We start from the raw sequence: 25,149 nt of genomic DNA on the forward strand, positions 1-25,149 counted from the left end.
TTATAAGAGAATCAGGGTCATAGAAAGGGAGTGGACTGACTATTCTTGGGGGGGAAAGGGGTGAGGGGAGGCAGGAAGAGACTGGACAAAAATCGTGCACCTGTGGATGAGGACAGTGGGTAGGGGGGTGAGGGCAGAGGGTGGGGTGGGGGAACAGGGTGGAGGGGAGGTAGGAGGGGAAAAAGAGGAACAACTGTAATAATCTGAACAATAAAGATTTAATTAAAAAAAAAGAGACCCCCCAAAAAATATGTTTTAAAAAATTGACAGGTGATAAAGATGGGTCAATAAAAAGTAATACCCTACAAAGTCATGTATTTGAATCTAAATGGTTTTTACTCAAAGACGCTAAACCATTTAGGTATAGAAAGTGGATGAGGTGAATAGAAGGAATTGTAAAACTGTATACCAAGTAAAAGCAACTAGAATGAGGGGCTGGGTTCTTCAAAGAATGAAGTGTATGGTATTTCCTTTTCATTTTAACAGCCGAGTGGTATATTTTGTATCCTTTTCCAATTACAATATTTGCCATAGTTAAGTTTTGGTTGGGTGAAGTGTTTTAGTAATTTGTTCTATTTATTATTTTCAGTCTTAAACTTAATGACTTTTAAAAAATTATTGTAAGTCTTATGCTGAAAACCATATAAATTAATGTCTGATTTAGTATTAGAGTTATTTTTTCTTTTTCTGGGTATATTTCTGTTGTATAGCTGTATAGTTGTCTCAACTATTTTGATTATTTAAAAATTGACTGGTAACAAATTGAAAAAAATTCTTGCAACATATTTGACAGCTAAAGAACTCTTTATATATAAAGAGCTTTTAAGATTAATAAATTGAAAATGAAAACTTTATAAGGGAGGGGCACAGAAGAACATAAATAGCCTGCCATATCATGTATCTTTAAAAAAAAATTTTTAAATATATTTTATTGCTTTTTTACAGAAAGGAAGGGAGAGGGATAGTTAGAAACAGTGATGAGAGGGAAACATCGATCAGATGCCTCCTGCACACTCCCTACTGGGTATATGCCACAACCAAGGTACATGCCCTAGACCGGAATCGAACCTGGGACCCTTGAGTCTGCAGGCGGACGCTTCCCTATTGGGGATAGAACCCACAGCCTGGGAATGTGCCCTGGCCAGGAATTGAACTGTGACCTCCTGGTTCACTGGTCGACGCTCAACCACTGAACCACACCATGTATCTAAATCAGTGGTTCTCAACTTTGGCTGCACCTTAGAATGTTACTAATGTTGTGGCCCCACCCCATAACAAAGAAACAGAATTTCTGGAGGATGAGGCCCAGAAATCAGGATTTTAAAAAGATTCCCAGGTGATTCTAAGGTGCAGCCAAGGTTGAGAACCACTGATCTAGATGGAAAGGTTATAATATGTCAACTCATCTCAGTTTAAGGTATGAATTTATCACAATTTGAATCAGACTCAGGATTTTATTGGATATAGGAAGCTGATTAAATACAAAATTTATCTGGAAGAATTACATGAAAATTAATCAAGGAAATTTTGAAGATGCACAATACTTAGGAGAGATTTGCATTATAAGACAGTCAATTATATTAGAAAGCTACATATTTTAAAACAGTGTAGCAGTTCACAAAAACAGAGATAGATTGATTTGTAGAACATAGTAGACAGGAGCATTAGAGATCTTGCTGGGAAGATTTAGCCTGGCCCATGTTGCCCAGTGGTTGGCATCGACCTGTGAACCCAGAGGTCATGGTTGATTCCCCTTCAAGCACATTTCTGGGTTGCGGGCTCAGTCCCCGTAGGGGGAATGCATGGGGAGGGGGTGCGGTTGATGATTCTCTCTCATTGGTGTTTCTGTCTCTCCCTTCCTCTCCCTGAAATCAATAAAAAATACATATTTATTTTAAAAAAAAGAACAAAGTAGACAGTCAAGATAAAAACCAAAGCATATTTAAGAATTTAGTATGTGATCAAGTTATGAAACGATGCTATATTATAAATAAGTGTGGGAAACATACAAAAATACCTTGGGCAAGTGAGTGAGTGGGGGAGAAGTTAGACCTCTACTTCACACTGTTTACCAAAATGAATTCCCGGCGGTTAAAGATTTAAATATGGCAAATGAAATCATAAAAGAATCAGAATAAATTATTGAGTCAGTATCTCGTAGTGGGAAATGATTGAAATTTCTTTAAAGACATTATTTTTAAGGTAATTTACAAAATTTTAAAATGTCAAACATAAAAATAAATAATGTTATAAAAGGTGAAGTCCTCTGTTACTTGTCTTGCCAATACTAGAATGCCATTTTGTCATGGGGAAGGCTTTTCTAAGTATGAATTCAAAACCTAGGAGGAAAAAAAGAAATTGGTACTTTTGAGTACATAAAAAATTATAAGCACGTTTAAGAAGAAACTATGCAAATGACAGCATATGACAGATAAGAGGTGAATTTCCTAATTCAGAAAGATCTATCACTAATGAGTACATAAAGGACAATCAGCTCACTTCCAGAAATCCTGAACAGCCAGCATATAGAAGAGAAAAATATGAATAGCCAGTAAACATCAAAAGATGCTCAACTGAAAGACAAATTAGAATTCAGTATCACCCAACCAAAGTGGCTCAATGGATTGAGTGTCGTCCCATGCACCAAGAGGTCACCAGTTGGATTCCTGGTCAGAGCACATGCCTGGGTTATGGGCTCGATTCCCAGTAGGGAGCCAGTAGGAGGCAGCCAATTGATGTTTCCATCTCTTCCTCTCTATAGTCAATAAAAACATGTATTTTTTTTAAAGATACAGTATCAAGCTCTGGCTGGTGTGGCTCAGTGGTTAGAATGAGAACCAAGGGGTATTGGGTTCGATTCCTGGTCAAAGTCATGTTCCTGGTTTACAGGTTCAATCCCTGGCACCAATCGGCACATACAGGAGGCAACCAATCAATGTGTCTCTCTCATATCGTCATTTCTCTCCCCCGCCCTCCCCTTTCCTCACCCTCCTCCCTTCCTTCCTTTCACTCTAAAAAAAAAATCAATGGGAAAAATAGCCTCAGGTGAGGATTAAGAAAAAATAAAATACAGTCTCAAGCCAAAGCAGTAATGAAGAAAAAAGAAAATCTGGAGGACTAAAACTACCAAATATCAAGCTGTAAATAAGATAATATGGTATTGGCATATGGATAGACAAATAGACCAGTGGAACAAAACAGTCCAGAACTAGACTGACATATATTGTCACCTCATTTATGAAAAAGCAATTCAATGGGGAAAGGAAAATCAAATAAATGTTATTAGTCAATTAGGTATCCATATAGGAAAAAAAGATATCATGACTACCTTACACCAGCAATTTTCAACATTTTTCATCTCATGGCACACATAAACTAAATTCAGTAGCAAACCAAGAAATAGAATTTTTGCTGACCTGACCAAAAAATAGGTATAATTTTGATTTATTCACACCGGATGACTATCGTATTAGCTGTTGTCATTTTTTTATTTGACAATCTAAGGGAAAAGTGATCAGTGCCTCAGCAGACAAACAAAAACTCCCACCACCTTCAGATACTTGGGTTTATTCAAAGAACAGTTGATGCTGCTGATAATTTATTTAGCTTGTTCCAGACCAACCTAATTCTTTCCAATTAAAAAACAAACAGTAAAAGAGGTTAACATAATACTGATACCTAGACCTAAGATAAAAAGCAAGTCTCTAGAAAACCTCACATGAATTGTGAGGCAAAAGTTCTAAATAAAATAATCGCAAGTGCAAATCAGTAAGTCTCTTCATATAATTCACCATTTTTTAAAATATATTTTATTGATTTTTTACAGAGAGGAAGGGAGAGGGATAGAGAGTTAGAAACATCGATAAGAAAGAAACATCGATCAGCTGCCTCCTGCACACCCCCTTCTGGGAATGTGCCCGCAACCAAGGTACATGCCCTTGACCGGAATTGAACCCGGGACTCTTCAGTCCATAGGCCGACGCTCTATCCACTGAGCCAAACCGGTTAGGGCTGTAATTCACCGTATTAATAGGACAGAGGAAAACTGTCTTAGTTTTCTCCCATTGAACTTAAGGAATACATATTGACATTCTAAATATACATCTACTCAAAAGGTAATTTAAATACACATACCTAAACAAAAATACTTAGTTGTAGACACTTAGAGCATTCTGATTAAAATCAGGACAATAATAAGATAACTTCTATTATCAATATTATTAAATTTTTTTAAGTAAGGGCTTTCAGACTTAGCTCTGGAACTGTAAACTACATATTCAATATTCTTGAAGTGCTAATAAATACAGTTAGAGTAAAGAAAAAGCCAACAAAAATCAACTGAAAAGCTATCGCAATGAGATATTCAGTGAGGGGGATGATTACACATTTGTAATTAAAATTAAATTTTTCTACATGCAGTATAGGAAAGAATATATGTTACTTAAAATAACAACAGAAAACATGAATAGAGTAAATCCTAAAAGGAGATGTACAGAAACCCAAAAGTCTTTAATAAATGTTGAAGAGAGATATTGTTACTAGATTGGAAAATTTTGGGTTTTCTGACTATATATTCAATGTAGGCTTCATCAGAATTTCAAAAACATGTTTTGGAACCAAATTTAATAACTTGAAATGTGTAATGGGGAAATAAGTTTTTAACTTCCATAACAAAGGATTAAAGTTTATGTAACATACTCAAAACTGCAAATAAGAAAAAAAAGGACTGAAAAGAAATGTGTCGTTACGCTGACAGTGATTATTCTCTTTTTTAATCCTCACCCAAGGATATAATTTTTAATTGATTTTTTATTTTAGAGAGAGAGGAAGGGAGAGAGAAACATCGATTGATCTGTTGCCTCCTGTATGTGCCCTGACCAGGGATCAAACCTGCAACCTAGGTATGTGCCCTGACTGGGAATCAAACCCTCAACCTTTTTGTGTATGGAATAATGCTCCAACCAAGCCATCCGGCCACGGCAATAGTGATTCATTCTCTCTCTCTCTCTCTCTCTCTCGTTAATTCTCACCAGAGGATATTTTTTCCATTGCTTTTCAGAGAGTGGAAGGGAAGGAAGGAGGAGGAGAGGGGCGGAGAGAGATAAAGATAGAAATATTGATATGAGAGAGACACATTAACTGGGTGCCTCCCGCACCCCCCCTTCGGTGTGCTGGCCAGAGCTCTAACCATTGGGAAACACTGGCCAGGGCAACAGTGATTTTTCTCTTCATTGTAAAATCAAATGAATACTTTTTTTAAATAAAATTTTTCTAGATTTTTAAATTTTTCTAAAAATGTATGTAATTCTGAAATTTGAGGAAACAAATGTTTTAAAGTTGATTATTTAGAATATAGAATGTGTTTCTTATAACCATACTACCCTTTATTGTCTCATGGATATACTTCTAATTTTCACCACATTGGTAGTGAAGCTTTAAGAAAAGCTGACAAATCTATTCAAATTTACAGATTACTTATGAGTTGGATATGGCTGGTTATCATTATTGGTTAGATCTTACATCTAACTAGATTTTTGTTTTAACCTTCCATTTATATCATGGTAGCATCTTCCACAATTAACACAATCATGCTATCTTGAAAATTAAACCATTAACACATCAAGTGAGCAATAGAGTTCAAGAATCTGGGTATTGGACATAAATTCATTCACATTACAATTGGAGGTGGGGGAAACTCTTATTTAATGGATGGTGGATCTAGTGGACAGCATATTTAAATTTACAGCATATTTAAACTTTAGTAAGTTAACTGTTTCTTGTGCTTTTTAATGAAATGAACATGTCCACTTAAACCTTTGGCTTATTTGCCAATAAGCAAAGCAGTTTGCCCTGCAAGATATGAAAAATCATGTTGTTCAGTTGTATTGTAAAAGAAAAGTATGACAGAGTGTAAAGCAGCTGAGAAATTAAAATGTAAATGTTAATAAGGAAGAAATTTGCCCGGCTGGCATGGCTCAGTGGTTGAGTGTTAACCTATGAACCAGGAGGTCACGGTTCGATTTCCAGTCAGGGCACATGCCCAGGTTATGGGCTCAATCCCCAGTGTAAGGTGTACAGAAGGCAGCCAATCAATGATTCTCTCTTCAAAATTCAACAGAAATTTATCCTTGGAGTGAGCATTTTATTATGTTTCTAAAATACTCTAACTACCTCTACTGTATAATCTGTGAACATTGTTTTTCTACTCTGACAGATTCTAAAATTTTTGAGATCAAAGAACAATTCCTACTGACTTTGTATTACTGTGGTGACCTTGGTCATCACTATATCCCCAGTACCTAGCACAGTGCTTTACACAAATGTTCCTGATATTTATTAAGTTAATAAAAACAAATAAGTAGGATGTTCCTAGCTATAATATTTTGTCTTTGATGTGAAAATTACAGAGATAAAACAGGTTCAGTAAGATAAGAGTTTCATGTAATGAAAATGCCAGGGTACTTGCTAAAATACCTGATGTTAAAAATAGGAAACACTTGCTTTTCTCTATAACTTTAAGCAGCTATTATTTAAAATTTGTTCTTGATTTTTTTCATTTAGGAACTGGCACTTTATGTTCTTCATGACTCTAGGTTATTAAGTTTGCATTCAAATTTGTTCTCAGTTTATTGCATAAGCACTGTTCTATATAGAGTACTGTAGAGATAGGGCAGAAGGCTGCCTAGTAAATGTTTCTTATTAAGGTGCTTACAGTCTAGTCTACTTGGGGAGACAGTAAGTAACTGTGAAATCAGGGTTTTTCTCTTAGTGTCAGATTCATCAGAGGAATTGGGGCAATTTCAATAAATAATGATAAACTCCAGAGTAGAGACTGTTTTGAATTATTTTTCCTTAGGTTCTGAGTTCCATCCAAAGTAGATCTCTGCCCATTTTGATTATGCATTCAGAAAATAATCAATGTATATTAAGCACTAGACACTGTGATAGGTATTGGGAATATAGTGGTGACAACGGTCACCTCATAGAGTGCAGAGTATATTGGAGTGACATGTTTAACAAATTATTGTTTAAGTGCATGTGTGCACTCATGTCTTGATGCTACTTACTATGGAGGAAAAATCATGAGAAAGTATAACAAGGAACAGAATTTAGATTGGGGAATTAAGTGACATCCTAGTTGAGACCTTTAGGATGAGTTACAAATTAGCCAGGTAAAGAATCATGATACCAGTGCTTTATGTGGAAGCAGCAGTATGTGTGCAAAAGTCATGAGGTGAGCTAAAGCTAAAAGAAAGCTAATGTGTCAAGAATGTAGGGGATAGGGAGAAAGAGTGGTAAAAGATGAGATTTGAAAGATAGGCAAGATCAGATACTTTCAGAGACTTAAAGGCCACATTAAATATTTTGGATTTTGTTCACTTTGAGGGTTCCACTGAAAGGTTTTAAAAGAAATGGCATGAAATAATTTACTTTTTTGAAAAGATTGTTTGGCTACTATGTGGACAATTGATTACAGGTCCAACAGTAATGGAGAGTGCAGTTCTGCCAGACCTTTGCTGTAATCCAGATGAAAGATGAGGAGAGTGGAGATAAAAGATTTTATATACAAATCCTATACCATAGATAAACATTTTATTGAATATCATTCAGATTTTTTAAAAAACTTATGCATATGTAATGGTAGATATAGAATTTAGAAACAAAAGTAGAATTATATTGCCCTAACCAGTTTGGCTCAGTGGATAGAGCGTAGACCTGCGGACTGAAGGGTCCCAGGTTCGATTCCAGTTAAGGGCACATGCTCGGTCCCCAGTTGGGGGCATGCAGGAAGCGACCAGTCAATAATTCCCTCTCATCATTGGTGTTTCTCTCCCTCCCTCTTCCTTCCTCTCTGAAATCAATGAAAATATATTTTACAAAAAGTGGATTATATTACTCAAATTTTTCTGAAACTTGTTTTATGTATCATGGTAATTTTTTCTTGATAACAACCCCTTTTCATTTCTGAAGGTTTTGCTATATAATGACTCAGAGGTAACAGTTTTAAACATGAGTGAGCCCACAACTTTCATAGATTGTGTATATGCTCCTCCCTCCCTCCCTCCCTCCCTCCCTCCTTTCTTTCTCTCTCTCTCTCTCTCTCTCTCTCTCTCTCTCTCTTTCTTTCTCTTTCTATTATTACTTAAAAATGTATTTTTATTGATTTCAGAGAGAAAGGGAGAGAGAGATTGAAACATCAATGATAAGAGAGAATCATTAGCCAAAACCGGTTTGGGTCAGTGGATAGAGCGTCGGCCTGCGGACTGAAGGGTCCCAGGTTCGATTCCGGTCAAGGGCATGTACCTGGGTTGTGGGCACATCCCCAGTGGGGGATGTGCAGGAGGCGGCTGATCGATGTCTCTCTCTCATCGATGTTTCTGACTCTCTATCTCTCTCCCTTCCTCTCCGTAAAAAATCAATAAAATATATTTTAAAAAAAGAGAGAGAATCATTAGTCAGCTGCCACCTGCACACCCCCCACTGTGGGTCAAGCCCGTAACCTGGGCATTTGCCCTTGACCAGAATTGAACCGGGAGGGACCCTTTGGTTCGCAGACCTACACTCTATTCACTGAGCGAAACTGGCTAGGGCTGGACTCAATTTCTTTTATATCTTTCTCTAAAGTTTTATAAATTTTTGTTTTGAGGAATTAGTCTAAATTATTTATATACTAATTAGATGTTAAGACTAAGCTGTTCACTTTTTGCCTGTGATAATTTTGAATTGATTTGGAAAGGTTTTTATCCCCATCTTTATTTCTCTGGGTTTGGGGCTTTCCTGCATTGCCCTTGCAATAATTGCCTTTGGTTTTCTATAAGACGTTTTAATGTTTATTTAATATATACATAACTACATAACACTCTGTATTACTTAATCATGTACCTGATACTGTTTTACAAATACTAATTTTTTATTTTATTTTTCAACTACAGTTGACATTCAGTATTATATTAGTTTCAGGTGTACAGTGTAGTGAATAGATAATCATATATTTTACAAAGTGACCCCTAATAATTCATATACCCACCTGGCACCATACATAATTATTATAATACTAGAGGGCTGGTGCATGGATTCGTGCACCAGTGGGGTCTCTTGGCCTGGCCTGTGGGGATCAGGCTGAAATTGGCTCTCTGACATCCCCCAAGGGGTCCTGGATTGCGAGAGGGCACAGGCCAGCCCGAGGGACCCCACCGAAGCATGATCAGGACTGAGGAGGGACCAAGGGAGAGCTTCAGGGCATGTCCGGCCCATCTCGCCCAGTCCTGATCAGCCAGACGCAGCAGCAAGCTAACCTACCAGTCGTAGTGTCCGCTCCCTGGTGGTCAGTGTGCATCATAGCAACTGGTTGAATGGTCAAACTGTTGGACCCTTAGCATGTTAGGCTTTTATATATAGAGATTATTGACTATGTTTCCTATGCTGTACTTCACATCTCGATGACTATTTTGCAACTGCCAATTTGTACTACTTTTTAAAAAAATACATATTTTTATTGATTTCAGAGAGGAAGAGAGAGACAGAAACATCACTGATGATAGGGAATCATTGATCGGCTGCCTCCTGCACACCCCCCACTGGGGACCGAGCCTGCAACCCAGGCACGTGCCCTTGACCGGAATCGAACCTGGGACCCTTCACTCCGCAGGCCAACACTCTATGCATTGAGCCAAACCGGCTAGGGCCAATTTGTACTTCTTAATCCTTTCACCTTTTTCACCCAGCCCCTCAACCTTCTTCCCCTCTGGAACCAATAGTTCTCTGCATCAATGAGTCTGTTTCTGTCTTGTTTATATATTTTGTTCTTTAGAGTCTACATATATCATATACATATAACTAATTTCTAACAATCAGATACAACTATTAAAATGCTTTTATATGAATTGTATAAATTTGTTTATTTAGTATTACTTTTTTCTTAACACAAGCATCTTTCCCGATATTACTATGTAATCATACCAACTTTGAGTAGTATTCATTAAATTCATCAAATTATATTCATAAGTATTCTTTTTAAAATATATATTTTATTGATTTTTTTACAGAGAGGAAGGGAGAAGGATAGAGAGTTAGAAATATCGATCAGCTGCCTCCTGCACACCCCCTACTGGGGATGTGCCCGCAACCAAGGTACATGCCCTTGACTGGAATCGAACCTGGGACCCTTGAGTCCTCAGGCCAACCCTGTATCCACTGAGCCAAACCGGTTAGGGCTTCATAAGTATTCTTAGAGATTAAAATTAAATTAAAAATTTTTAATTATCTCCTTGTTGTTGTTTTTTTTATTTCAGCTTTACCAACAGGGACGCTTATGTCAACTGGGCAGTGAATTTTGTGAATTGGAAGTTTTTGCTAAAGTACTGAGAGCTCTGGATAAAAGGTAAACTTATTTTTTTTTATATTGTGGTAAACTGTACATAAACTAAATTTTACTATAGTAACTGTTTTTAAGTATGCAATTCAGTGGCATTAAGTACAGTCACATTGTTATGAAGCCATTAATACCTCCATTGCTTTCAAAAAAGGGAGACCAAATTCATCTTCCCCATTGTGGCTATTCACATGTAGTAGGAGCCACGTGTAGGTGTAGGTGACATGGCTTTTGATTGTACTTACTGTTCTCTTTAGTGTTCTTCCCTAAATTTGTTTTAAATGCCTTCTTTTTCTCCCCCAACCCACATTTCTAGGAAAACAAGAATATAGCTTTATAAAATACTGCTAATCTCTAATATGAAGTTGTGAAGTTATTTCATTGGTTCAGCAAATTCTTGTTTAATGCCCAGCATATGTCATGTACTATTCTAGATGCTGGGGTTTCAGCAGTGAAAAAGATCTATGACATCTTTTCCACATGGATTTTGTTTGTTTTGTTTTATTTTGTTTTTGTTAATCCTCACTCGATGATATTTTTCCCATTGATTTTTTAAAGAGAGTGGAAGGGAAAAGAGGGAGGGAGGGGAAGAGAGTGAAAGAGAGAAAGATCAATGTGAGAGAAATACAGATTGGTTGCTTCCCGCTTTCACCCCCACTGGGGAATGAATCTGCAACCCAGGTATCTGCCATTGACCAAGAATTGAACATTAGACCTTTCAATGCTCGACCTATGCTGTACCACTGAGCCACAATGGCTAGGGCTTCCTCATGGATTTTTTTATTTTAGAGAGGGATGATAGACTAAGTATATAATTCATATGATTTCACTTTTTAAGGATAACGTTAAAATACAAACCTCTGTGTTAACTATATAGATAAACTTCTTGGTTAGTTGATTAATTAAAATTAGTCTATAAAAAATAATATAGCCTAACCGGTTTGGCTCAGTGGATAGAGCATCTGCCTGTGGACTGAAGGGTCCCAGGTTCGATTCCAGTCAAGGGCATGTACCTTGGCCACAGGCACATCCCCATTTGGGGGGTGTGCAGGAGGCAGCTGATCGATGTTTCTAACTGTCTATCCCTCTCCCTTCCTCTCTGTAAAAAATCAATAAAATATATTAAAAATAATAATAATACATGTGCCCTGGCAGTTGTGGCTCAGTTGGTTGAGTGTAATACCATGCACCAAGAGGTTGCTGATTTGATTCCCGGTCTGACACATGCCCATGTTGCAGGCTTGATCCTCAGTAGAGGGCATGCAGAAGGCAGCTGATAGATGTTTCTCTCTATTGATGTTTCTCTCTCCCTCTCTCTTCCTCTTTCTCAATAAAAGCATTTTAAAATATAATTATAGATGAGAACTACATTTTGGTAAAAGAAGGGTATAGAAAAACTTAAGTAATTTTTATTTATTTTGAGGGAGAAACATCAATTTGTTGTTCCACTTATTTATGCCTTCATTGGTTGATTCTTGTATGGCACTGACTGAGGATTGAACCTGCAACTTTGGCATATCAGGACTACACTGACCAAGGGAGCTACTCAGTAGTTGTAGCCCGGCTGGTGAGGTTCAGTGGTTGAGCATCATGATACCTATGAACCAGGAGGTCACAGTTCAATTCTCAGTCAGGACACATGCTCTGGTTGTGGGCTCAATCCCCAGTGGGGGGCATGCAGGAGGCAGTAATCAATGATTCTCTCTCATCATTGATGTTTCTATCTCCCTCTTACTTCCTCTCTGAAATCGATAAAAATATATTTTTAAAAAAGCATTCTCTAAAGTTTAGCTTTCTGGAATTTTAATGTTGATAGGCAATTTTAAACATGGCCATTCTAAAGACATAGTGGAATATTTCTCTTCCATCTCTCAGGTTATCTTTCACCAAGTCCAAATCCCTTGTTAAGTATTTAATATACAGGGTAGGGTAAGAGCAGGTTTACAGATGTTTGTATGGAAAATAATACAGTCCTATATAATAAAAGGCTAATAGGCAAATCAACCCAGTGGTGGAACGACTGGTCACTATGACATGCACTGACCACCAGGGGGCAGACGCTTAACATAGGAGCTGCCCCCTGGTGGTCAGTACGCTCCCACAGAGGGAGCGCCGCTCAGCCAGAAGCCGGGCTCACAGCTGGCAAGCACAGCGGCTGGAGCCTCTCCTGCCTTTGCTGCAGTGCTAAGGATGACTGATTGCTGGCTTAGGCCTATCAGTTGGACATCCCCCGAGGCCTCCTGGACTGCAAGAGGCTGCAGGATGGGCTGAGGGGACTCCCCCCTTTCTCCCCCCCTCCCTCAGTGCACCAGGAATTTCATGCACCGGGCCTTTAGTAATTAATAAATAATACAAAATAAACTATGTTTTGCGTACTCACAACTGGAAACCTACTTTTGCACCACCCTGTGTTTGTGAAAATAAAAGCACATAGTTGACATTTTCCCCCTTTATGCAAAGCAGTGACTCCGTTATCTAGAACATTTTCATTACCTCACAAGAAATCCTATACCTATTAACAGTCACTTCCTATTTCCTTTTACTCCTAGTCTCTGGCCTATTGTTAATAATCTACTTTCTGTATCTGGATTTACCTGTTGTACACATTTCATACAATATATAGTCTTTTGCGACTGGCTTTTTTTATTTCCTGTAATGTTTTCAAGGTTCATTCATGTTGTTACTTATATTGGTATTTTTTTCTATTTTATAGTTGAATAAATTTCCATTGTATGGATATATGGATTTGTTTATCTAATCATCTGCTGATGAACATTTCGATTGTTTCCCCCTTTTGGCAATTATGAATAATGCTGCTATGAATTGAATGTTCCTGGACAAGATTTGGTGTGGACATGTTTTTAATTCTCTTGTATATAACTAGTTAGAAACATATGACAGCCCTATGTTTAACTTTTTGAATAACCTATAAACTTTTCCACAGCAGCTATACCATTTTTCCTTTCTATCACCAATGTATGAGGGTTATAATTTTTCTGTATCCTTGCCATTACTTTTTTTTTTCTTGGCATTACTGTATATATACACATATATATGTGTGTATTTACATATGTGTATATATATATACACATACACATATATGTGTGCATGTGTGTGTGTGTATATATATGTATATATGTGTGTATATATATAGATTTCAGAGAGGAAGGGACATAGAGAAACATCAGTGATGAGAGAGGATCATTCATCGGCTGCCTTCTGTAGGCCCCCTACTGGGGGTCGAGTCCACAACATGGGCATGTGCCCTTAACTGGAATTGAACCTGTGACTTCAGTCTGCAGGCCAACGCTCTATCCACTGAGCCAAACCAGCCAGGGCTTAGCATTACTTTTAAACAAAATTATTGTAGCCATTCTAGCAGATATGATGTGGTATATCATTATGATTTTGATTTGCTTTTCCCTAATGACTAATGATCAACATCTTTTCTTGTGCTTATTAGCCATTTGTATATTTTGGAGAACTATTGAAATCCATTGCTCTTTTTAAAAAAATTAAATTTATTGGAGTGACATTGATTAATAAAATTATATAGTTTTCAAGTATACAATTCTATGACACATCATCTGTATATTATATTGTATGTTCACCATCCAGAGTCAAATCTTTCGTCACCATATATTTGACCTTTCCTTTATGCTTTGCTATTCCTCATCCCCCTTTCCTCTAGCAACCACCATACTGTTGTCTGAGTGTTTGTTTTTCTTATTCATTTGTTGCGTTCAGTTTTATATTCCACATATGAGTGAAATCATATGGTTCTTGACTTTTTCTGTCTAACTTATTTTGCTTAGAATGATATTCTCAAGATCATACATGTTGACATGAAGGCAATATTTCATTTTTTCTTATCATTGCTCATTTTGTAAATTGGGTTATCATTATATTATAAGCCAATTTGGTTTTTAAAACTGATGTTAAAAGTTAGTTTTATTCTTTATTGCCATAAATGTACCCATACAGGATCACTGAGTGATTCACTGATTAAAGATACTAGGCTAAATTGTGAATTATGGCTTCATAATTCTTAAGGCAAAAAGCCTTTTTTCGTATTTCATCTTGGAAAATAATTATACAGTTATTTTTTTTATTTTTTATTTATTTATTTATCTATCTATATATATATATAGATAGCAGTTATTTTTAAAAAGCAAGCTAGCACTTTCTGGAAAGACAAAATACATTACCTTTATAAAATAACCTTTTCCTTCTCTTTCAGACATTTGCTTCATCATTGTTTCCAGGCTTTGATGGATCATGGTGTGAAAGTTGCTTCAGTCTTAGCCTACTCATTTAGCAGAAGGTGCTCCTATATAGCAGAATCAGATGCTGCAGTAAAGGAAAAAGCCATTCAAGTGGGCTTTGTTTTAGGTAAGTAATGGTAAAATAGAGGAGTGTTTTGTTCTGTGACATGACTCATAATTAAACCTGCTAACAATAAAGGATTCTCCCAGGATAGTCCCAAAGTCTACATAAGGAGGTTGTGAGAAAAACATCAGAAAAAGTAGGTGTGATTTGTTGAACATTAACTTTGCGCCAAGCACTATACTAGCCATTTAAGTGCCGTCTTTCTAAATCCTCATGACATTCCAGGATTGGTATTAATAGCATTTTACAAATGAGGAAACGGACTAAAAAAATGTAAAGTAACTTGCTCAACTCACATAGCTAGTGGTAGCACTATGTTTAGTATGTACTACCTACATACTAGAATCCTGTGTCTAAATGATTTCCAGGCACATATCTTTCTACCATGTCATGCAACCACCAGCCTCTTTCACCAGCTTACTGTATGCAGGGTCATGGGACTTAATTCTTTTGGGACCTCAGTTTTTCCATCTCTAAAATGAGAGTAATTTTAAATATCTTCGTGGGAGTGTTATACTGACAACATAAACAGGATTTTGAGGTTTTGTATGCTATATATAGAGTATCCCAAGTAATGTATGCATACACTTAGAATAATTATAAGGGCAATATTTATTAAAATGCATTTCATTTTCAAAATTAAGCTGTCAGCTGTTAAAGTGTATACATTTTTTGAGGGACATCTTATATATAAAAAATATTGTTTAATGTTTGTATAACATGGTGTTCAGCAAATCTGAGATAAGTGTTTCAGGCAAAATAAAATTTTAATGTATATTTATTGTTGAAAGTATTGCAGATGTCCCTCCTTTTTTCCCCCATTGACCCCCTACCCCCACCCCAGGCCTTCACCATTAGGCAGTTATTAAAGCTGTTGCTACCTTTTTACTTTCTTTAAAAAAAAAAATTATATTTTGAAATGATTGTAGATTTACAGACAATATCAAAACCAGAAAGTTGACACTAGTTTAATACTGTTAACTAAACTATAGACTTTATTTAATTTTCACCAGTTTTTCTATTACATGCATGATTGTGTGTGTGTGGTGTGTGTGTGGTATGTGTTCCTTTGCAGTTATAACTGTCATCAGGATACTGAGCTGTTCTATCACCACAGAATACCTTTCATTTTTAACTTCTCACATTAATATGTGCATGGTCGTCGTCCCCCTCCCCCCTCCCCTCACACACACATATACATATACAGTGCACATACACTTTCTTTGCCAGCAAATTTTCATGGTCATTTCCTTCAATCTTAGAATAATTCTGTGTAGTGATTATAGACAGTTTACTGGAGGAACTTCAGAACATTCTTTTCTGTGAAGGACCCTCAGCAATTATCCTTGCATAGTCCTGTGGAATTTAAATTGCAACAAAGAATTATGACTAAAGAATATCTCTAACAATAGAGCATTTGTGATCTTGATCAATGTTAAGCTTGACATTCCTTTAATCTTAGATGGTCATGTGGGAAAAACGTGTGGGAAAAATTTAATATCAAGGAATGTGAAAAGCAGGCAGGCTAGTATTCATTAAGGTCCTCTGTTATCTCCATAAACACTTTTAACAATATGGCCATTGAAGTGAGCCAGGTTGAAGAATTACCTTGGGAGAAGAGCCAAGTCCTAGCAAACTCATTTATATATGCCCGGCCTGTGTGGCCATATGATCAGTTTTAATGTTAAAATGACCAAAACAGTGAAAAAACTTCATCCCAGAGCCCGGCCTATGTTACTTAGTGGTTGAGCATCGACCTATGCACAAGGATGTTGCTGGTTCTATTCCCATTCAGGGCACATGCCCATGTTTCGGTCTCGATCCTCAATAGGGGACATGCAGATGTACAGGAGGCAGCTAATCAATGATTGTCTCTCATCATTGATGTTTCTTTCTCTCGTTGAAATCAATAAAAAAAAATATATTTAAAAATAGAATCAACTACCGCACCTCGGGCTTAGGGAACCAAGAGCTGGGGTTGGAATTATTAAAATTTAGAAGGTTGATAAGGTGCCTTAAGAGCTGGGATACTGCCAGGCTACAGGTGCCTCAGAGCACTGAGAAGTGGGGCCTACGGATCTAGAACTTAGATCACTAGGAGCAGATCTAACTGGCTGGTGCTGGTGTCTCTGACCTGACTACTGTGAATCTAATTCTGCAAGTATTAGAAAACTGTAACTACAACTGGCTTATTGGAATGAATTGCCATTACCAGAGTAAAGAGAATTACTCTGAGGTTTTGCTGTCAACAGGGGCTTTGCTGACAGAAACTGGAAGCAAACAGGAAGGAGTGTCTCTTGTTCCTCCTCTACCACTCTAGTTGCTCCTTTTGACAGAGACTACGGGGATTCAGCTGGCAAATCTAGTTTCCAGTGTCATAAAACAGAATCTAAAAAGGTTTATTTGAATCTGAAAGACAATCCTATATAATAAAGAAGTAATATGCAATTTGACCATCACTCCAACATACAAGATGGCCGCCCCCATGTGGTCAAAGATGGCCGGCAGGGGAGGACACTTGGGGGGACCCAGGCCTGCAGGGGAGGGCAATTGGGGGCAACCAGGCCTGCAGGGGAGGGCAGTTAGGGGCGACCAGGCCTGCAGGGGAGGGCAGTTGGGGGGAACCAGGCATAAAGAAGAGAGCAGTTAGAGGCGACCAGGCTGGCAGGGGAGGGCAATTAGGGGCAATCAGGCTGGCAGGGGAGCAGTTAGGCATCGATCAGGCTGGCAGACAGAAGCGGTTAGGGGCGGGCAGGCAGGCAGGCAGGGGAGCGGTTGGGAGCCAGCAGTCCTGGATTGTGATCAGGCCTAAACGGGCAGTCGGACATCCCTCAAGGGGTCCCAGATTGGAGAGGGTGCAGGCTGGGCTGAGGGACACCCCCAACCCACACCCCGTGCATGAATTCCATGCACCGGGCCTCTAGTAGTTAATAACCAGCACTACACATCTGTGAGGATGGTGAGTAGAGGCTGCTGAGTATGAATATGTATAATAACCATGTTATTCAGTCACTTGGTGAGGGCCATAAAGTGTTCTTAAGCATACTTCTCTACAATTAAAATAATATTTGTTGGATTACATGTAGCTTTAATTAAACATCAAACATGGATATGAGTAAAATATATTATTTTCTTAACTCAGACACTTTGACACTGTTAAGACTATTGATACTATTTTTAAAAAATATTTTTTTGATTTCAGAGAGGAAGGGAGAAGGAGAGAGATAGAAACATCAATGATGAGAGAGAATCATCATGCCTCTGCACACCCCCTCCTGGGGATCAAGCCTGCAACCAGGACATATGCCCTTGACTGGCATTAAACTCGGGACCCTTCAGTTTTCAGGCTGATGCTCTATCCACTTAGCCAAACCAGCTAGGGCATCAAGTGATTTATTAAATTATCTAAGAGTTAATGGTTTTTCTTGTCCTTCAGGTGGCTTTCTTTCTGATGCAGGCTGGTACAGTGATGCTGAGAAAGTTTTTCTGTCCTGCCTTCAGTTATGTACTCTACATGATGAGATGCTTCATTGGTTTCGTGCAGTAGAATGTTGTGTGAGGTAAGTTGGAATAGATCCTACAATTACCTGCTCTAATGGTATTTAGTAGCTTTTATGGTTTTAACTCAGATTCTAAGCGTACATCACTATTTGAATTAACCTGTGACATGATTTCTAAATGTCAGAGTTTCACTAGTCTGGCTTCCTGTCTCTCATCCCCAAAATATTGTTAACTTGCTATAGTTATTTTAGCTTAGATTTGAGTATTATGAACCAGACTGTCTGTATATATTTTTGCTTTGTCAGAGAACTTGTCTGTTCATTCATTCAACAAATATTTATTAAGTGCCTAGTATATACCAGGAACTGTGCTAGGCATGGGATGCTAGGAAAAGAAATATACTTTTTTCTTGGGTGTTATTATTTTTGTTTACCCTTGCTCTGTTTACACTTGTAGAATCGTCCATGACAAGATTAGTATTTTACTTATACGGAACAGTTTTCTTCTTCTTTTTTTAAAATATATATATTTTTATTGATTTCAGAGAGGAAGGGAGGGGGGAAAGAGAGAGAGAAATAGAAACATCGATGATGAGAGAGAATCATTGATTGGCTGCCTCCTGGCACGCCCCACACTGGGGATTGAGCCCGCAACCCAGGCATGTGCCCTTGGCCAGAATCGAACCTGGGATCCTTCAGTCCACAGGCGGATGCTCTACTCACTGAGCCAAACCGGCTAGGGCGTAACAGTTTTCTTTAAATATATATTCTTTAAACATATGTCCTTAAAGGAAAAGCAAGCAAATGTAGAAGTAATTCTGCTTTTTACTCTCCTTATCTGTTCTGCACATATAACATTTAATTTTAGCTCTTTTTATATGGTTTCTCTCTGTTGCCCAATCTGACTTTTCTTCACAAGAATTTTTTAACAAAACTAAAGGGAAATAAAAATAAAGTTTAAAAAAATCATAGAAACTTGACTCCCTAAGTTACTTAAAGCCTGCTCAATTTACTGAATATATAGTCTTCTGTTTTTATTGAATTTGAATATCTATAGACGCTTGAATATATTTGTAGCTTCTCAGTTTTTGCTGTGAATATAAAACTACTCTAAAAAGTAAAATCAATTTTTAAAAAATAATAACAAAATACTGTGCTTACATAGTAAGTGCCATATTTGAATGACCTTGAGAACTTAACTTGTCTTTTCATTAGGCTGAGTGTTGAGGCAAAATTAGATCCTCAGTTGGTTCAAAAGTTCCTGGGCCTTTACATCCTACTTAATGTAAGCCCAGATGGACACACAGATCCTGAAGAGTTTCTGCCCTTTTGTTTCAGTAGACAGCCATTATGGACTGGAGAAAATTACCAAGGTGTGCTTTTCTGGCATAAAATCTTTTGTTTTCTACCCCCACCATGTGCCAATTATTAAATAATTTCTAGAACCTTATTCTTAGGGGAAATGCCTACTGTGAAAACTGGAATGCAATTCTTGGTATTGTAGCAATGAGAGGTAACACTGTTCTTTTTATTCTATAAATTAACCTATGACTGGGTTTAACCTTATTTAACCATTTGAATAACTGTGAAATATATATTTCCAATACCAAGTCTTTTTATTTCAAGGATTTTTTTTTTTTTGAATCGTTGTAATGCAGTGGTTCTCAACCTTCTGGCCCTTTAAATACAGTTCCTCATGGAATTATTTTCGTGGCTACTTCATAACTGTAATGTTGCTACTGTTATGAATCGGAATGTAAATATCTGATATGCAGGATGGTCTTAGGCGACCCCTGTGAAAGGGTCATTCAACCGCCAAAGGGGTCTCGACCCACAGGTTGAGAACCCCTGGTTTAAAGTCTCGTCTAGAAATGTGGAGAATGGCAGACTGCCAAGATAACGAGCTGAATGATAACTATGTGTTTGAACGTGAGGGTGCTGTATTTCTTGGAAGAGCTAGAGAACATTTGAAAGTGAGGCCTGTTAAAGTCCTGTTCTGCTTAAGGTAACTGATTCCATGCTTGAGTTTTACTTATCTACCAACTGGGTGAGGGCTTGTTTCGCCTATCCTGGACTTGGGCTCATTTTTCCCAGAAGACTCGTGGAAGGTAATGATAGGTAAAAGTATTTTATGTTGATTTTTATTTTCTTCATTGTCTTCTAAATTTTTTATAATGAGACTGCATTACTTTTAGATTTGGAACACAGAGAGTTTGAAGTTAGATGTAGATAGATTTAGTACATGCTGAGTGCACAAAGCATGCAAAATATTTATTTATTTATTTATTAAAAATATATTTTATTGATCTTCTCACAGAGAGGAAGGGAGAGGGACAGAGAGCCAGAAACATCAATCAGCTGCCTCCTGCAAACTCCCCACCGGGGCTGTGCCCGCAACCAAGGCACATGCCCTCGACCGGAATCGAACCCGGGACCCCTGAGTCCTCAGGCCGACACTACATCCACCGAGCCAAACCGGTTAAGGCCATGCAAAATATTTAGAGAATATAAGGAATCAAAGTTGGACAAGGTTAATCATGGGTAGCTTTCTGGGAAGAGCATATACTTCATGTTCATTAATAGATGCCAGTTTGGACCAGACAGCTATTTTCCAGTGCTGCCTCATTTCTTGTATCTAGTTACTTTAACTCATTTGGGTGCTTCATTGGTGATCTGTAAAGGTTATCAGGTCAACCATACTGGAAATATAAAAAATAGAGGCATGTTTTTGTACTTTGCAGGTTGCTTCATGTGCGAAATGGAAACTGTAAATATCATTTGGGTGAAGAAACATTTAAGTTAGCTCAGACATACATGGATAAACTCTCAAAACATGGCCAGCAAGCAAACAAAGCTGCACTCTATGGAGAACTGTGTGCCCTTCTGTTTGCAAAAAGTCACTATGATGAGGTGAGTATTTTGAAGTATATTTCATTGTGACTGGTAAATATTTCTAAAACAGAGGATAAATCATATATTTTTGTCTTAATAGATCTCATTTTCACATGTTAAGTTTACTTAAAGCAGTACACATTTGTAATGAAATATTTTAAATCAGCTAAAAATTCTGTGAGATGGGTTTTCAATATAAACATGTGTGATTTAGGGCTTGTTTTGTTTTTGTTTTTATTTTGATGAAATGTATTTCACCTAAGTTATTTTGATGGGCATGCTCTACTAAATAGACCTTCAAGTAGATGCTTTTTATTGAATGTATAACTCTGAGTGAACTCTCATAATTTGAAGGCATTCATTTCAATGGGAAGCTAGATTTTATTTATACTTTATTGCATTGTTTTGCTCCTTCCCCTGCCTTATGAGAAAGATAGCTTCACACATGGCTTTATACTACTAAAGTAATGCTTTAGGGGCAATGAATACATAGTTGAGAAGTGATCTGTTTATTAACTTGGCTACTTTATTTATGGAAGAATATCAGAATAATTTCATGCTGTCAGTTAGCTTTTATATTTTAAAATTATTCCTATCTTGATTTTTGCCCCATTAATATAAATATATATTCCATATTTAAAGAAAAATTGCAATTAGAAGTAAAACTAGAAAATTCTAGAGTAATTATAAAGTGGTATTAAGCAACTCCGATGCTCCTCTTGCTTGTAATCCTATAAAATAAAAGGCTAATATGCAAATTGACTGAACGGCGGAACAACTGGTCTCTATGATGCACACTGACCACCAGAGGGCAGACACTCAATGCAGGAGCTGCCCCCTGGTGGTCAGTGCGCTCCCACAGGGGGAGCGCTGCTCATCCAGAAGCTGGGCTCATGGCTGGCAAGCACAGTTGTGGTGGGGGAGCCCCTCCCGCCTCTGCAGCAGCGCTAAGGATGTCCAACTGCCGGCTTAGGCCTGCTCCGGTGGGGCGGGGGGAGGGGGGCGTTTCCTAAGCCATCAGTCAGACATCCCGCGACAGGGTGGACTGTGAGAGGGTACAGGCCAGGCTGAGGGAACCCGAATCCTCCTCCCACTCCCGCCCCCGCCCCAGAGTGCACGAATATCATGCACTGGGCCTCTAGTATCTATATAAGAAGACACTGAACCCATTTATAAAAATCTAAAATTCTTATCAGCATGCCTGCAAATTCTCAGCTGGTTTATGTATACTCTTCTGATTATTTTTGATGCTGCGCTCCTCTATCTGCTGAATTAATTTTGTTGATGGATTGTTTTGCTGCCCCTGTGTGCCATGTCTGTTCCATAGCTTATCGATCAAGGCATAGAATTTGGACCCTTTCCAAGATTTTCATATACCTACAACCAATCCGTTCACAGAAGGCCTTTGTGTGAATAGCCTAATTTACTGGAAATGAGAGAGGGGTAAATAATAACAGTTTAAGTATTAGAAGTGCCTATCTTAAAAACTATTCAGGCCCTAACCGGTTTGGCTCAGTGGATGGAGCGTCGGCCTGCGGACTGGAGGGTCCCGGGTTCGATTCCGGTCAGGGGCATGTGCCTTGGTTGCGGGCACATCCCCAGTGGGGGGTGTGCAGGAGGCAGCTGATTGATGTTTCTCTCTCATTAATGTTTCTAACTCTCTATCCCTCTCCCTTCTTCTCTGTAAAAAAATCAATAAAATATATTTTTTTTAAAAAAGCTATTCAGGTGCCTCACCATTTTTTATATTTCTACATAGGAACTCAAGTCATCTCTGGTGCCTCTTTTATCATTTTTTTATCCTTATTTTTTATACTGCCCTCTAGAACTACACTCTGTTCTTTCTGTTATCTAGAATGATTCAAATCATGCCATTCTTTACTCCTATATTCAGCCACAGGCTCATCTTAATATAGCCAGTGGAACAAAGTACCTTTTATTTACCAGTTTCCATTTTCTTTATTAGGCAGTTACCATTTAATTGACTGTAATTTTTTTTCTGTATTTTAATTGGGGTTTTATACTGTGCCTTATTCATGGTGTTTGCAGCTCTCAGCAGTTTCATGAGGAATGTTTATAGATGTTTCTTGGATAATTTTGATAGTTTATTTTTTTAAATATAAATACATTTGTCAGTGATAACTATAGAAAAGTACACAATCTTGAGAATATAGTTACTCAGTCAGCAGATATGAATTATCACCATAGCCTGATATAAGTTACAGTACGCTAGGCTCTACTGAGATAATAACCCTAAAATAGCAGTAGATTGGAACAATGCAAGTTTATCTTACGCTCATGCTACAGCCTGTCTTGGGGATCTCTGTTTCTCTGCTGAACACTATGTCTGCATTTGCTCAAAATTCCATGTGATGAAGCAGTTTCTATCTAGAACAGCAGATCTCAACCTGTGGGTCGCGACCCCCTTGGGGGTCAAACGACCCTTTCCCAGGGGTCGCCTAAGACCATCAGAAAACACATATTGAATATATAATTACATATTGTTTTTGTGATTAATCAATATGCTTTAATTATGTTCAATTTGTAACAATGAAAATACATCCTGTATATCAGATATTTACATTATGATTCATAACAGTAGCAAAGTTACAGTTCTGAAGTAGCAATGAAAATAATTTTATGGTTGGGGGTCACCACAACATGAGGAACTGTATTAAAGGGTCACGGCATTAGGAAGGAAATTTTTTTATTTTTCATTTATTTACTAGTATTTGTTTGTTTGATTTTTAATGATTTCCAAAATAGGAAGGGAGAGGGAGAGAGATAGAAACATCAGTGATGAGAGAGAATCATCGATCAGCTGCCTCCTACTGGGGATTGAACTCACAACCTGGGCATGTGCCTTGACTAGGAATCGAACTGTGACCTGCTGGTTCATAGGTCGGTGCTCAACCAGTGTTCCACACCGGCCACGCTCTTTTTATTTCTTTGAACTTACTGTCCAAAATAATTTATTTTGCTTTTTTTTCCCTTCTCCCACTAAGTACTAGGAGAGGAGTGTCATTTTATGTTTTGTTCCTCACTAGATACCTAGATAGTAGCACACTGCCTGGCTAGTGTCTAGGTATCTAGACTTTTCTGCACCTCAGTTTTCCATAGAAATGTTACATATTTCATGGGGCTGTTGTGTCAGTTAAATGTGTTAGTACACGTAAAGTGTTTAGAACAATAGCTGGCATAAAGGAAGCAGTCTACTAAATAGGCAAATAAGGCTGAAACCGGTTTGGCTCAGTGGATAGAGCGTCGGCCTGCGGACTGAAAGGTCCCAGGTTCGATTCCGGTCAAGGGCATATACCTGGGTTGCGGGCACATCCCCAATAGGAGATGTGCAGGAGGCAGCTGATCGATGTTTCTAACTCTCTATCTCTCTCCCTTCCTCTCTGTAAAAAATCAATAAAATATATTAAAAATAATAATAAATAAATAAAAAGGCAAGTAAGATATAAAATAGTACCAGCTCATAGACACAGATTATAGCATGGTGATTACTAGAGTAAAAGGGGGGTGGGAGGAGGTAGGGGAGGGTATAGCGGGGGATAAATGGTGATGAAAGACTTGATTTGGGGTGATGAACACACAATACAATATACAGATGGTGTATTACAGAATTGTACACCTGAAACCTATATAATTTTATTAACCAATGTTATCCCAATACATACAACAAAAAATAAAACAAAATATATGCCCCCACCTCCCCCAAATTAAATAGTAAGCATTACAGTAGGAGAAGGAAAGTACAGGAAACCTAGTCTAGGACTGAAACTTGAGAGATAAGTTAGATGGGTTAAGAGGAAAGAGGGATGTATTCTAAGGCAGAGGGAATAGTATGTTCAAAGAGAAGAGAACATGGCTCTGTTTTCCTGAATATGTGTTATATAGCCAAAGAACTTAGCCTTAGAATAAATTGTAAGTGTAAATATTTTGTGTGTTCTTCTTCAAGTACTTGAAAATTTGAAGAAAGAATATATATAT

At 37.8% G+C, this 25,149-nt stretch overlaps 1 protein-coding gene across 1 annotated transcript in view; it reads left to right on the forward strand.

Annotated features, from left to right (window-relative positions):
- Nucleotides 1-25,149, forward strand: part of APPBP2 (amyloid beta precursor protein binding protein 2) — a 46,747-nt gene that overhangs the window by 5,782 nt on the left and 15,816 nt on the right. The window contains exons 2-5 of the mRNA XM_006756162.2: nt 10,293-10,381; nt 14,613-14,764; nt 18,198-18,321; nt 21,003-21,171. Coding sequence (XP_006756225.1) covers nt 10,293-10,381; nt 14,613-14,764; nt 18,198-18,321; nt 21,003-21,171 — 534 coding nt within the window. The remainder of the gene's footprint in view (nt 1-10,292; nt 10,382-14,612; nt 14,765-18,197; nt 18,322-21,002; nt 21,172-25,149) is intronic.

Source organism: Myotis davidii, unplaced genomic scaffold (genome assembly GCF_000327345.1).
Source record: "Myotis davidii unplaced genomic scaffold, ASM32734v1 scaffold993, whole genome shotgun sequence".
Taxonomy (NCBI): Eukaryota; Metazoa; Chordata; class Mammalia; order Chiroptera; family Vespertilionidae; genus Myotis; species Myotis davidii.